Source organism: Trichechus manatus, unplaced genomic scaffold, assembly GCF_000243295.1.
Source record: "Trichechus manatus latirostris isolate Lorelei unplaced genomic scaffold, TriManLat1.0 scaffold00068, whole genome shotgun sequence".
Taxonomy (NCBI): domain Eukaryota; kingdom Metazoa; phylum Chordata; class Mammalia; order Sirenia; family Trichechidae; genus Trichechus; species Trichechus manatus.
Window position 1 is genome coordinate 1,472,543 of NW_004444004.1, and position 15,862 is coordinate 1,488,404.

General features: G+C 38.6%; 1 protein-coding gene across 1 annotated transcript in view; it reads left to right on the forward strand.

Moving 5' to 3' along the window:
• Positions 1–15,862, forward strand: part of MID2 (midline 2) — a 107,388-nt gene that overhangs the window by 81,634 nt on the left and 9,892 nt on the right. Inside the window, exons 4-7 of the mRNA XM_004379754.3 lie at positions 2,158–2,265; positions 3,658–3,806; positions 12,970–13,097; positions 14,395–14,538. Coding sequence (XP_004379811.1) covers positions 2,158–2,265; positions 3,658–3,806; positions 12,970–13,097; positions 14,395–14,538 — 529 coding nt within the window. The remainder of the gene's footprint in view (positions 1–2,157; positions 2,266–3,657; positions 3,807–12,969; positions 13,098–14,394; positions 14,539–15,862) is intronic.

Here is a 15,862-nt window from a genome sequence, read left to right on the forward strand (position 1 = left end):
AGCAAGTTGCAGAGTCTCTTGTGACATCCATTTTGGTCTTTTTTTTTCTCCTGTCTTTTTAATGACCTCTTGCTTTCTTCACGTATGATGTCCTTGATGTCATTCCACAACTCGTCTTGTCTTCAGTCATTAGTGTTCAACGTGTCAAATCTATTCTTGAGATGGTCTCTAAATTCAGGTGGGATATACTCAAGGTTGTGCTTTGGCTCTCGTGGACTTGTTTTAATTTTCTTCAGTTTCAACTTGAACTTGCATATGAGCAATTGATCATCTGTTCCGCAGTCAGCCCCTGGCCTTGTTCTGACTGATGATATTGAGCTTTTCCATCGTCTCTTTCCACAGATGTAGTTGATTTGATTCCATCTGGCAAGGTCCATCTATATAGTCACCGTTTATGCTGGTGAAAAAGGTATTTGCAATGAAGAAGTCATTGGTCTTGCCAAATTCTATCATGCGATCTCCAGCATCATTTCTGTCACCAAGGCCATATTTTCCAACTACCAATCCTTCTTTGTTTCCAACTTTCGCATTCTAATCACCAGTAATTATCAATGCATTCTGCTTGCATGTTCGATCAATTTCAGACTGAAGAAGTTGGTGAAAATCTTCAATTTCTTCATCTTTGGCATTAGTGGTTGGTGCAGAAATTTGAATAATAGTCGCATTAACTGGTCTTTCTTATAGGCATATGGATATTATCCTATCACTGACAGCATTGTACTTCAGGATAGATCTTGGAATGTTCTTTTTGATGGCGAATGCAACACCATTCCTTTTCAAGTTGTCATTCCCAGCATAGTAGACCATATGGTTGTCCAATTCAAAATGGCCAATACCGGTCCATTTCAGCTCACTAATGCCTAGGATATCAATGTTTATGTGTTCCGTTTCATTTTTGACAATTTCCAATTTTCCTAGATTCATAACTTTGTACATTCCATGTTCTGATTATTTATGGATGTTTGTGGCTATTTCTTCTCATTTTGAGTTGTGCCACATCAGCAAATGAAGGTCCTGAAAGCTTGACTCCATCCACTTCATTAAGGTCGACCCTACTTTGAGGAGGCACCTCTTCCCCAGTTGTCTTTTGAGTGCCTTCCAACCTGGGGGGGGGGCTCATCTTCTGGCACTATATCAGACAATATTCCACTACTATTCATAAGGTTTTCACTGGCTAATTCTTTTCAGAAGCAGACTGCCAGGTCCTTCTTCCTAATCTGTCTTAGTCTGGAAGCTCAGCTGAAACCTGTCGGCCATGGGTGACCCTGCTGGTATCTGAATACTGGTGACATAGCTTCTAGCATCACAGCAACATGCAAGCCCCCACAGTACAACAAACTGACAGACAAGTAGGGGGGTAAACCCTATAGGGCAGTTCTGCTCTGTCCTATTGGGTCGCTATGAGTTGGAATCAACTTGATGGCAACGGGTGTGTTTTTTGGGGGGAGAGGGTGCTTAGTACCATCTAAAATCAATAGCAATAGAGATGAGAAGAAGGAGAAATCAATAAATGGAAAGACACTGAGGAATGGTGGCTTTTTTTTCCCCTTGCATCCCACCCTGACTTTGCAGTAGAGATATTTTGATATAGGAAGTATCTCAAAATAGGAAAGGTACCCAGATGTTGGACAGCCAAAGTTGAGCAATAGCCACTCTACAACTTTGTAAAAATATATCCACACATTTGTATATTTAACGATTAGAAGCGAACAAAGAAACTGAAAATATTTTTGTTAGGATGATAGAGATACGTTGTTGTAATGTTATTCTAATATTATTGTGCTTGTGGAGGGGGACCCTCTTTCCTTGACAAACATAAATCTCCTTACGCTTTTTCCAAAAAAGAACAGCAGGGGGACAGGCTGCTAGAGTAATGGGAATTGCACAGTGGGAATAACATGCCCCCATCTCATCTGTCCTTCTGCCCAGCCTTCCATTAAACATCATGATCTACCAGAGGCCCGGAGAGCTTCCTATCTGTGGTGCTTCAATGCCCTTGCATCATTAATATCATCATCTCTACCCTTCTTCTAGGAGTGGATCTTATGAGGGAGGTATGGAAGAAGTTGTGCATGCTTAGCTGTCAGTCGAACGTTTTAGAGCCAGCCGGGGACAAAGGCAGCAGTCACTGTGTAATATTCTGGACTTTCTTGGCAGGTAAACACTGCTATGCATGAGGCAAAACTTATGGAAGAATGCGACGAGTTGGTAGAGATCATCCAGCAGAGGAAGCAAATGATTGCTGTCAAAATCAAAGAGACAAAGGTAAAGCACAGCGCTTCAGTGAGGCCAAGGAAGAGTTGACTTTTCAAATGTCAAAGTTTGATCCTGATGGTTCCAGTTTGAACTTTGTATCATGAAAGCAAGAAGAGATGAGGTTGTAGGAAGTAAGGCAAAGAAACGACGTCTGGCCTAGTGCTATGAATCCATTAAAAATGATGGCAGTTCTAGGGTATTGGAAATGTTCTGTATCTTCGCCTGGTTGGTGGTTACATGTTACATTATATGTTCAAAAATTCATTGAGTTGTACATTTAAGATTTGGTTGCTTTACTGTATGTATACGTCAATAAAAAAAGTAATGGTAGACATGTGGACCAGGATTATGGAAGGGCCACAAATGACAGTATAAGGACGTTAGGCTTAATCTGAAAGATGTTGGGAAGCCACTATAGTTTCTTAGGGAAAGGAGAAGACAGATATGGCAGAGGTGTTCAGGGTAGATCAGAATGGAATGATACCAAAGTCAGGGAAACAAGTTATGAGGCTTATGGAATGATCCTGGAAATGAGTTGAAGAAGACCTAAACCAGGATAGTGGAAGCACAAACGGAAGGGGAGAACATAGCAGGCATTGCTAGAAAGGAACAGTTAGGAATCATCAACTGATTAGATACAAAAGATGAAGGAGAGAGAGAACAGTAAATGTAGTCTTCCAGGTTTCTAGCCTGGGAACTGAAGAACCATGGGCAAAAGGTCGGGTTTGAGCCTCCATGCATCTATATAGTTTTAGGCTTTTGGCCTTCGGGTCAGTGTTAGTGATTATAAGCTCATGCTGTGTGTACAGTGTGAGAAGTTATGAGAAACTGGAGTTTGCATTACCAACCCTGTGATAACCATTATTTTATGCCATGCTGGGTGGTTCCAACTAGCACAGGAATTGAGATTTCCAAGAACACAGATTTGTGTTCTTAGAGATATAGATACATAGAAATGTAGATACTTGTAAAGAAAAAGTGAGTACTTTTTATTAAATACAAATGTGAAAATATATTGACATTAAAATGTAAATAATGGTGACCCCAGGCTGGTAGGGATTCTTTCTATACTTTTTATTTTCTAAGTTTTCTATAATGAACATGCATTGCTCTTATAATCAGAAAAAGTAATGTTGTTAGTAAAAAGAGGAGATACAGAACTGAGAATATATGACTGAGTGTGTAGCATCCTAAGTGAGCGGGCAGTACGTGGGAGGAGAGGTTGGCAAAAGAGACATAGGGGTTAGGGTGAGAAGGTGACTGGTTCATACAGGGCCCACGGGATATTAATAAGCCTTAATTTTACAATCACTGCAGTGGATCTCCTTCACGTTTTTTTAATTGTTTTTAATTAAGCACTGTACGTTTTATCTTATTTTTTCTTTTACTAATTCCTTTAAGGTTATGAAACTGAGAAAGTTAGCACAGCAGGTTGCTAACTGCCGCCAGTGTCTTGAGAGGTCAACAGTCCTCATCAACCAAGCTGAACATATCCTGAAAGAAAACGACCAGGCACGGTTTCTACAGTCTGCAAAAAATATTGCTGAGAGGCGAGTTCCTTATATTCTTTTGAGATGCCTGCTTTTATCAAAATGGGCCAGCTTAAAGTCACTTAATTCTGTCCAGGCATGTATATAGCAGCTGCCACCTGATGATTTTACCAACCAGATAGTTATTAAGCCCCAGTGGTAGATTGCCCTGTGGATTTCTGGAGCCCTTATCTCCACCTCTTTAGTCTACCAGTTCTTCTAATGCACAGCCAAGCATATGCTCCAGCTACTGCCATAGCTCACTGCTGCTCATTCAGGGCTTGAGCTTTCTATGCTGGGGTTGGTATAGGTGCAGAGAAATTCTGTGTCACATTGATAAGTGTGTGTGCTTCCTAAATCTGTTTGCAGTTTCTATTATTTCCATTTAGTTATTCTTCATAAATCCTTTAGAATAGTAATTCTTGGGTTTTTTTTTTTTTAATCATGGTCTTGGAAAATTTAATGAAAGTCATGCATCCTCTTCTGCGGAAAAAAAATGCACATTAGGCATATACACATAGAATTTCATCCAATTTCAGGGGACTCATAGATCCTTAGAAGCCCATATACAAACCATTTGCAAAGAATTCGTGATCTAAAGTGAAACATTGTTCAGTATAGGCACCAAGGCTTCAAGGGGCTGCTATGGCTGAATAGACCAGACTGAATCTCTTTATCTTTGCCTTTCATTCATTGAAGACTTTGGTTCCAGGTTCACAATCTTCATTTGTCATTCAACAGCTGATCCATCAAATACTCTAGCCACCTAGTGTCCTCGTCCTTGTCATTCCCTCCTCCAGTGACCCTAACCTCCACTCCACTCCATCCACCCACTTCCATGGTCCACATGCTGAACCTCACCATCACTCAGAGTTACTGAAATCATAGGTGAAACACCCCACTTTCTAATTCTAGCCTCTATCTTACAACTCTCTTTTCTTCAATACAAGTCTCTTTTTTTCTTCAATATGTCTACTCTTCAACTTCATCGAGACTTCTAAGTCCTGAGTCCGCTACTTTCTTCCTACCTTCCAGCTTCCTCCTCTCTTTGGTTCTCTTCTTAGCCTATTTAGGGTCCATGATTTCTCACTTCAGCCACTCTCTTTGCAATATCCCCAACTCCTTTGCCCCATTGTCATTTCATCACACCAACTGATAAAATCCCATCCCTGAATCAGTCCAACAGGAGCCCTGATGGCGCAGTGGTTACAGCACTCGACTGCTAACCAAAAGGTTGTCAGTTTGAACCCACCAGTCACTTTGCAGGAGAAAGATGTGGCAGTCTGCTTCAGTAAAGATTTACAGTCTTGTAAACCTTATGGGGCAGTTCTACTCTGTCCTACTGTGTAGCTTTGAGTTGAAATCGACTCAACAGCAATGGATTTGTTTTTGTTTTGTTTTTTTTCTTTTTCTTTTTGTATCCTTACCTTTCTCATGCCTATGTTTGAGTTGCAGAACCCTGCTGGAGAAAATCACATAACCAAAGAGATTGGTACTACTGAATCACAAATTTTTGGCTTCTCATCTCACCTGCGCCCTTGGTACTGATTTGAAATCCTTCTTTGTTGCTTTGGTCAGCTTTCTTTTTACTCATCTCCATAATGGCTATTTCAAATCTTCTATCTTCACTTCAGAATTGCAACTTCGCCACTTTCCCTCTTATGCTCAGCAAACAATCTTACCTCTTATTTTACAAAAAAAAACGGTAGCTATGAAATGATAAATCCCTTGACTTCTCATACCAACTACTGGACAACCTATATCCACATCCATCACTTCCTCTTTCCTTTTGGTTATAATGGAAGAGATGTCCTTCCATTTGTGCTTTGGCCACATAAACGCTCCTTTCCCCATAGCTTCAGTTTCTTCTTCTCCTGTGTAGTTGATTTCACATCCACTTTTAAACCCACTTCTCTCCTTCAGGGACTCCAATTACATGTATATTAAGATGCTTGAAGTTGTCCTACAGCTCACTGATGCGCTATTCTTTTTTTTTTCTCTGTATGTTTCATTTTGGATGGTTTCTATTGATGTCTTCAAGTTCACTAGCATTTTCTTCTGTCATATCTAATCTGCTGTTAACATCTCCAATGTACTTTCCATCTCATTGTAGTTGTCATCTCTAGAAGTTCAGTTTCATTTTTTTATATCTGTCATATCCTTAATTAACATATTCAGTCTTTCCACTAGCTTTTTTAACATATTGAATATAGCTGTAATAACTGTTTTAATGTTCTTGCCTGATAATTCTACTATGTATGTCAATTCTGGGTGAGTTAAGATTGGTTACTGTTTTCCCTGTTATAAGTTGTATTTTCTTGCTTCTTTACATGCCTGGTAATTTTTGATTGGCTGCCAGCCATTGTGAATTTTACCCTGCTGAGTGTTGTAGATGTTTGTATTCCTATAAATTTTCTTAAGCTTTGGTCTGGAACACAGCTAAGTTACTTGGAAATAGCTTGATCTTTTTGAGTCATGCTTTTAAGATTAGATAGTTGAGGTCAGAACAGTGTTTACTCTAGAGGCAATTTTTCCCCACTACTGAGGCAAGATCCTTCTGAGTACTCTACTCAGTACCTCATGCATAATGAGGTTTTCCAGTCTGGCTGGTGGGAATAGGTACTATTCTTGACCCCATGTGAGCACCAGGAATTATTCCCTTTGCTTTTTTGAGGGTCAGTCTTTCCTCAGTATTGAGCAGTTTCCTCACATGCATGCACTGATTAGTACTGTGTTGAATAGTAGAAGGGGACCTTCTAAAGATTTCCAGGATTCTCTCTCTGGGCATCTTTCTTGTCTCTGGTACTCTAGCCAGTTTAGTCTGCCTGATCTCTCAGCTCTGACTCCTTAATTAGGAAGTCCATCAGGTTCTACCTGGATTTTGCCTTTCTGCACTGTTCTGTATATTCCCTGTAATTCTCCTGTAGCTTCCTAAGAAAGGGTACATGGGAAGTAAATTTTTGAGAACTTTTTGCCTGAAAAATATTTTTAATTTATTTCCACAATTGGTAGGGTGGAAATAAATTTCCCTTATACTGTATTTTGAAGGCATGGCTCCATTGCCGTCTAACTTCCAGTGTTGTGTTAAGAAGTTCACTGTCATTTTGATTCCTGATCTTTTGAATATGACCTATATTTTAAAAACTGGAATCTTTTAAGACCCTATGTTTAACCCAGTTATTCTGAAATTTCACCATGATTTGCTTTGGTGTGGGTCTTTTGTCATTCATTTTTTCTGTGCACTCAATGGGTCTTATCAATCTGAAGTCTACTGACCTTTCGTTCTGGTTAATTTTCTTATATTATTTGCTAATAATTTCCTCCCCTTTATTTTTTCTCTTCTCTTTTTCTGGGATTTTAATTAGTCAGATGTTGGATGTCCTAGATTTTCCCTCTAATTTTTTTTATTTTTTGTTTTCTATTTCCCATGTCTTTGTCTTCTTGTTCTACTAACAAAGAGATTTCCTTAATTTTTTATGTAATCTTTCCATTAATATTTTAATCTCAGCATTCATATATTTATTTACAAGAGCTCTTTCTTGATATTCGTTTCTTTTTAGCATTCTGTTCTTGCTTTGTGAATGTAAGATGCAAACTGTTTATCTTTCTGAAAATACTATCATTTTAAAAAGTTTTCTTCTAAATCCTGCATTATCTTGATTTTCTCCAAGTTCCTTTTCTCTGTTAGATTGTTTTAGTGTCTGTCTTTCCCTAATTGTCTGATAAACTATTGGCTGCATATTTGAAGTTAAGCACTAAAAGGAGACTGGAAGCTCTGAGGGTTGGGGGCAGAGTTTGTTGTTTGGTGAACTTTGCTATAGGATTATAAGATGAATGTTAGCTTTTTTATTGAGGGGATCCTAAGTGTCAGTTCTGTAGGTCTTTTCTCTTGGGCCGATTTCCCCCGGAAGGAATCCTCCGGTCTCCTGCTTTGGGGGTGGGGTGGGGGGGTATAAGCCTGGCTGCCATAATTCTGGGAGCAAACCAGAGAACTAAGAGTCTTAGGACTGCTTTCAGTATAGTATCAAAGCTCTTCAGAAAGTAAATCTCACATCTCCTGCCAGGATGAGAGAAGGGTAGTCTCTGGTTGAGTGGATTTGGGGGTCTAACTGTTCCTTATGCAAACTTTCAGCTTTTTGTGGCACTACATCAGTTTGATATTGCTGACTTCTTGATCCAGCTTTCTCTGGTCTGTTGATGGTTACCACACATCCATCCTTTTCTAGCTTCCAAACATTTGTTGACAATCTCTTACTCACTGACATCTCTTTTTCCATTCTCTTTGTCCTTGAGAGTTTATAATGTGTTATTCTTTGAGTGTCGTTTTAGTGGGATTTCATGAGAGCAGAGATAACACATGTATTAAAAAACCACTGTATTTAATAGTCCCCACTCATTCTTTAACTATCTGAAATCTGTTTTCTACCACTACCACACCATTGAAAGTGTTCTTTTCAAGGTCACCAAATGAATATTTTGTTGCTAAATATAATAGAAACTCCTTTGTTTCATCTTACTGTTTCATCTTACTTGATCTTTCAGTAGCATTTGTCACTACTGACCAATTTTATTTGAAATTTCTCTGCCCTTAGCTTCTGTGAACACTTCTGGTTTTCTTTCTACCTATCTGGTTTCTTTTACCTTTATGAGCAACTCTTTCTTGACTATTCCTTTAATGCTATTGTTCTTCATTATTCTGTCCTACGCTATTCTCTCCCCTCACTACACACATTCCCTGTTGTAAACTCATTAGCTCCTAGGACTTCAATTAACATCTAAATGTTGGTGATTTTAAATTCTGTAATTAAATCTTCTTATCATAGGCTCAGAGATAGCCTATGGTATAGGTGGAATAGATGGCTATCTCCGTAGTATGATTTGACAAACATCTACCCAGCCTAAATTTCTTTCTCACTAGTCTCTCATAGTGTCTGAAATTCCTCTCCACTGTTATTTATTCTATTGTGTTAAGGCAGCAAGACTTCAGTTAAAATGAAATTTTAGCTGGGAGAGGTGTCCCCTCCCCCTCACAAACACCACTCATATTTGCTCTAATGACGATTAGGGCCTGGAAAAAGATAGCTAATGTGTTTTTTGCATAAACACAGAAACACAAACAGACACCTGCACACATACCCCACAGTATCATTTTTAATTCATTCATACCCTGCCAGCCACTAGTAACACTTGGGAGTATAGGAGCCCATGATTTTTCTTTGTACTTATATATTAATATAGGATCATGCTGTATATACTGTCTTATATCCTACATCTGAGTCCCTGAGTGGTGCAAATGGTTAACGCACTCAACTGCTAACCAAAATGTTGGCAGTTTGAGTCCACCCAGAGGTGCCTGGAAGAAAGGCCTGGTGATCTACTTCCAAAAAATCAGCCATTGAAAACCCTATGGAGCACAGTTCTACTCTGACACACGTGGTTGCCACAAGACAGAATCAACTTGGCAGCAACTGGTTATCCTACATTTGAAATTTAAGAATATGTTATAAACTTTTCCCCATAACATTGGATATTATTGTATAACCTGGTTTCTAATGGCCTCTCATAGTATTTCATCTTTTGACGTACATTACTTAACTCAATCCTCGATTGTTAGAAAATTAGGTTATACACAATGTGTTGAGTGCCCTTGTGGATATATCTTTGCATACATCTCAATTATTTCCTTAGTATACCTTTTAGGAAGTAGAACTGTGGTGTTGAAGGGTATTTACACCATAAAATATTTTGATATTTAAGTTAAATTGGCTTCCAAAATTTGTATCAATTTACAGTCCTAATAAAATTATGTCAGCATTACTTAATATAGGCATTAAAAGTACCTATAATACTGTCATTATTTGTCATCTAAACATTTCTTTGATTTCTAATGTAGTGAACTTTTTTTTACTTGTTTATTGGCCAATTGTTTTCTTTTTTTAATTTTATTTATTTTGTTGTTGTTGAGAATATACACAGCAAAACATACACCAATTCAATAGCTTCTATGTGTACAATTCAGTGACATTGATTACATTCTTTGAGTTGTGCAACCATTCTCACCCTCCTTCTCTGAGTTGTTCCTCCCTCACTAACATAAACTCACTGCCCCCTAAGGTTTCTATCTAATCTTTTGAGTTGCTGTTGTCAATCTGGTCCCATATAGATAGTTCTTAAAAGAGCATAATGTTCAAGGTAGACTTTTTTTTACTAGTTAAGCTAAACTATTGTTTGGTCTTAAGTAGACTTCAGGGGATATTTTTGGTTTAAGGTTTAAAGATTATCTCGGGGCAATAGTTTTAGGAGTTCATCCAGTCTCCATGGCTCCAGAAAGTCTGGAGTCTATGAGACTTTGAAATTCTGTTCTACATTTTCCCCCTTTTGATCAGAACTCTTCTATAGAATCTTTGATCAAAATATCCAGTAAAGGTAGCCAGGCACCATTCAGTTCTTCAGGTCTCATGGCAAAGGAGGCAGTTGTTCATGGAGGCAATTAGCTACACATTTCATTTCCTCCTTTTATTCTTTACTCTCCTTCTTCTGTTGCTTCAGGTGAGTAGAGGCCAATTGTTGTGCCTTGGATGGTTGCTTGCAAGCTTTTAAGACCCCAGGCACTATGCAATGAACTAGGTGGTAGAACAGAAGCACTGAACACGTTATTAGGCCAATTAATTTGGATGTCCCATGAAACTATGACCTTAAATCTCCAAACCAAGGAACCAAATCCCAAGAGGTGTTTGGTTGTACACAAGCAGCCTCAGCAGCTACTCTTTTTTTGTTTTGAGTTAGTTGTTTGGTTTTGGGGTTTTTTTTTGGTGGCACAATGGTTAAGCACTTGGCTGACAACTGAAAGTTCGGCTGTTCAAACCCACCAGTGGCTCTGTGGAAAAAAAGAGCTGGCGATCTGCTCCCATAAAGATTACATCCTAGGAAACCCTATGGGGCAGTTCTACTCTGTCCTATAGGGTCACTATGAGTCGGAATTGACTCAATGGCACACAACAACCATTCCTGTTTTATTTGTGTACACACTGTCACCACTTTACTTTCTACCTATGCCTGGACAGATTAAAATCTGATTTGCCTGACTCTAATTTTGACACCTTTCAGTCCATCCACTGCAGCTGGAGTACTCTTGTTGAAACATAAATTTGAGCATATCTCTCCTCTGCCTAAAATACTTCAGTGGCTCCCTATTGCTCTTAAGACAAAGTCCAAAGTTTGTAACATGGCCAGCAAGGCTTTGCATGACTTTCCCCTTGCCTAATTCTCATCTGTCAGGCAAGAAAGAACACACCCACACGCATATAGTCTTTACTTAGCTAACTCTTATTCATCCTGTAGGTCATTGCTCAAAATTAACTTCCTCCAGGGAAACTTTCCTTAGCTCCCAAGTCCATGCTAAGTGACTTTTGTGTATGCTCTCCTCTCTTCGTAACAGCACTTCTATTGCCTATTTAATGGCTTTCCTCTCCATGATCTGTGAGTTCTGTGAGAGCAAGGACCACAACTAGCTTGTTCTCCCTGTGTATCTCCATTGCCTAGCTCAGTGCCTGTAACATTAGACTGTTCAGTAAGTGATGATGGATGGATGGATGGATGGAAGGAAGAAAGGAAGAGATGGAGAAGGCTAGGAAGAAATTTCATGAGCCAATTTTCTGACATAACTCTTTCCCTAAAGAGATTATCTTCTTACAAAATCCTGGAAGACTGGTTATTCAGTGTAAGACTATAAGGTTATACTGAGTTAGTCTTTCATTTGTTCATCCTGGCCTCTAGTTTATTCCTGAAATGTCTCTATTTTCAAAAACAGCCAAGAGATACTACAGGATATACATGCATGAGGGTATGTATTTTTTCAATCCCTCATCTCCTTACAACTAGTTCACCATAAAAGTTTCCCCACTGGTCTTCCTACAATTCACTGTCTCTTTTGTCCACTCTAACATGCATATTGTTGCCAAGTTAATGCTTCTTTCCATCCTGTCATTTGCATGCTCGAGGGTTTTCATTGACTCTGATTCAGAAGGTCTGGAATAAGGCCTAAATGTGTATATTTTGATAAAAGCTCCCCAAGATAATTCTGACGTGTAACCTGGTTAAGAATTGCCAAAATATGTAAATATACCTCAATTTTTTTTTAAAAAAGGAACAGCCTAAAGGGTTAAGTGGTACTGAGTTTGGGATTAGATGGACATGGGTTCAGTTACATTTACTACCCTTACTGGCTGTCTGACCTTAGGCAAATTACTTAATCTTTCTCTGTCTCAAGTTTCTCATTTACAAAATGGATATAACATCTATTATACATGGTTATGGTAAGGAGTAAATTAGATAATATATGTAGAGTGCATGAACAGTGACTTGTATATTATAAGCACTCCTGGTGGCGTAGTGGTTAAGAGCTACAGCTGTTAACTGAAAAGTTGGCAGTTCGAATCCACCAGGCACTCCTTGGAAACTCTATGGGGCAGTTCTACCCTGTCCTATAGGGTTGCTATGAGTCGAAATTGACTCGATGGCAATGGGTTTGGTTTTTTTTTGGTTTATTGTGTTGTTGTTATTCATTCAGTCACTCATTCAGCAGTTATTTATTGACTATGTGTCAACACTATTTTAAGGACCATGGAAGATATAGGAAGTATAAAATATGACCTCTGCTCTTGAAAAGAATTGGTTTGAGAGGTAAAGCTAGCATAGCATACAATTAGAGAATAGTAAAGTGAAATATAAATGTTATAAAAGATCAAATAACAGACAGTATTTATGGGAAGACTTTTATCCAGCATGCTGGCTTATTTATTAGCATAAAAAAAGAGAGGAGGAGAAAAAAATTATTTTAAACTGCTCTTACCAAGCTTTCAGAAGTCCAGTTTTGATGCTGCCTGCCAGATGGAAAAAGATACAGAGGGGAAAAAAATCCTGTATTTACTTCTCAAAATTAAGACAGGATGGGGGAGTTTGTTTGAGGGGGGAACATATGTGAATAAATATGGTATAACCCTTAATTGGTTCCCAATGATTAAAATTTAAATGGTTTCTGTTGGAGAAGCACAGATATATTTTTCACTTAATGAATGAACTCCTACAAGTCATTTGTTTTCACCTTGTTAAACCAGAACTCAAACACTGGATGAAGGTTGCAAAGGTATTTTGATGTATATTGATGTACTTTTCTCTTTTTCAGGGTCGCTATGGCAACTGCATCCTCTCAAGTTCTGATTCCAGATATCAATTTTAATGATGCCTTTGAAAACTTTGCTTTAGATTTTTCCAGAGAAAAGAAATTGCTGGAAGGGCTAGATTATTTAACAGGTGTGAAAATACTGTGCTCTCCTTCCCATTTAAAATTGTTTTCTTTTGGTGTGGTTTTACTTCAAAATAATCTGAAAAAGTCGATATTTATAATAAAATATTTTTATAGTCTTTAAAATTATACATGGATCTTTTTAGATACAGTATATTTTAGTTCACATAACAGAGAAAAGGTGATTTGTCAAATATTTCTGGATGCAGAATTGGCATACCATCCATACTTGAAGGTAAAACACAAAAAATTGCTAATGGGTTTCTCCTTATGAGTCTATCAGTAACATTTTGTTGCTTATGATGGGGGTAGACCTCAGGTGGCAATTAAGGAATATTAGAGGGATGTCCCAATGGGTGCAGGTACCACTTAAATGGTTTGGAGGAAATTTAGGAATTAGCAGATTGGGAAGAAAAATGTAAGAAATATCTGGTTTGCAGACAATTTTAGAAAATAAGGGATGCAACCAGCCTGTTAAAAATGCTGGCTACCTTCAGGATTATCGAATGACCATTTTATGAGGAAAAATGTACACATATAATACCTTTGTGTTTGTGGCTATTTTTGTTAATATATTAAAATAACTATTATTTATTGAACACTCACTTTGTGCCAGACCCTCTGTATTAATTTTATATAATTAATCCCCACAGCAAATCTATGAGGTAATTATCATCCCCATTTTACTTAAGAGGAAACTCACACTGATTTGATTATACTACCAAAAATACCTTGATTATACTACCAAAAATATATAATGAAACTTATTTTGAAATAGAAAGAAGGAAATTGAGGACAATGTAATCAGAAAACCATGACCACTTTGCTCTAATAGCTACATATGTGTTTATACAGGTAGAGTAAAAAATTGAGGCAATTATCTCAATAATTTAGGCTTATATCTTTGCTTATGGAAACCCTGGTGACATAGTGGTTAAGAGCTACAGCTGCTAACCAAAAGGTCGGCAGTTTGAATCCACCAAGGGCTCCTTGGAAACTCTATGGGGCAGTTCTACTCGGTCCTATAGGGTCACTGTGAGTCGGAATTAACTCAATGGCAACAAGTTTGTTTTTTGATTTTATATCTTTGTTTAAAATATATTTACTGTTGATGCAAAAGTGGTTTTGGAAAGCTTGAGTTCTAAGCATTCTGCTTCGGGTTTTATGGTACATGCAATCTAAAGCTTCTCTATTAAGAAAACCTCCTCTCCAAGAGATGTTGGGTTAGACAGGAAGAGTAACTGTTGTAGAATTCCAGATCAGAGATTGTGCTTTCCTTACCTTCTTTTCCATCTTTCTTTACAGCCCCAAACCCACCATCTATCCGAGAAGAACTCTGTACAGCCTCCCATGACACCATTACAGTCCACTGGATCTCGGATGATGAGTTCAGCATCAGCTCCTATGAGCTTCAGTACACCATATTCACTGGCCAGGCTAACTTCATCAGTAAGTCATGGTGTAGTTGGGGCCTGTGGCCAGAGATAAGGAAATGTAAGGAAGCAGTAAGCTGCTCAAGATTGGCCGGGGCGCCACGAGGCAAGTGTTTGTAAGACATGTTAGGTTGTTTAGTATAGTGTTTCATAGACAGTGTAAGCTTCCCCAGGGCATTGCAAAGACCTTACAGATGGGTGACAAACCAAGTTGTGTGTTTCCTTGCTGGGCAGTCGCTGGGACCACTCCCATTTGTCTTTGTAATCCTTAGCCTTTCTTTAGTTAATCCATGTCACTCTACTCTCTCAAGTCGGAACACAGCTCAGAATTTGTCCCTGGGTAGCTAACCCACCGTCATTGCTGATTCTATGTGTGCAAACATCTCTCACCTTGACTCTTCTTCCACTTCATTATCGTGGTAAAATATATTATTTTCAAAGACTACTACTTCCTTTACTGTATCTATTTGTATCAGTGAACGTGGTGACAAGCCTCCTGCCTCTGTCACTCTCTCCTTTACCCTTTCTCTCTTTTCACCAAGAATTACAGCAAATATAAAAGTGTGTGAGTGGGCCACGTAATGAAAGATGTTAAAAAGCAATCATTTAGCTCACACGTGTTATAGTTTCACCTTCTGGTGAATTGGAGCAAGATAAGGCAGAGTAGAAACCTAATTCATTGATTGCCAGTCAAGAGGAGTTGAGCTGAAAGTTGCCCTCAGTGGGCTGGGGAAAATTGGGAGTGAAGGCAGAATTAAAGCTGGATTCAAGACTGGAACTGATTTCCACCGTAAGGCTGCATCTATATAGCCTCAGACTAGTATTTTCTTTTACCTTTGTGTCTGTACTTCTGTGTCTGAGTTCACTGGTTGGCACAAGAGGAGTTTTTCGGACTTAACCTTCTTGATAGGCTTCTTTTTCCTGTTTTGTGGCAATTCTGGGACAGACGGTGAGGAGGGAGATGAGAGGACATTTGAGGTCAAACTCTTAAAAAACACTTGCCTCGTGCAGCTCCAACCTAAGCCATTTGGCCCATGTAGCTGTGTTCCTGACTGTTGCTTCAGGTTATGAAGTCACAAACTCTAAGGCCTCACCAAAATTCTTTTTTGCACTTGTCTGTCATGCTCTGAAAAGTCTTAGAGCCAGCAACTGTGCTTCGCCTTCCTGATATGGAGCAAGCAGTTATCTCCTGGGAGTTGAGTACAAGTCCAAGAGGTGACAAAGAGCTAAAGGTTGTCACCTTTGTTTTCAAGCATATATAATCCTTTGTAAAGAAAAGCTTAAAGTATAATTCTTCACAACAATAGAATCATAGCATCTTAGAATTGGAAGAGACCTTA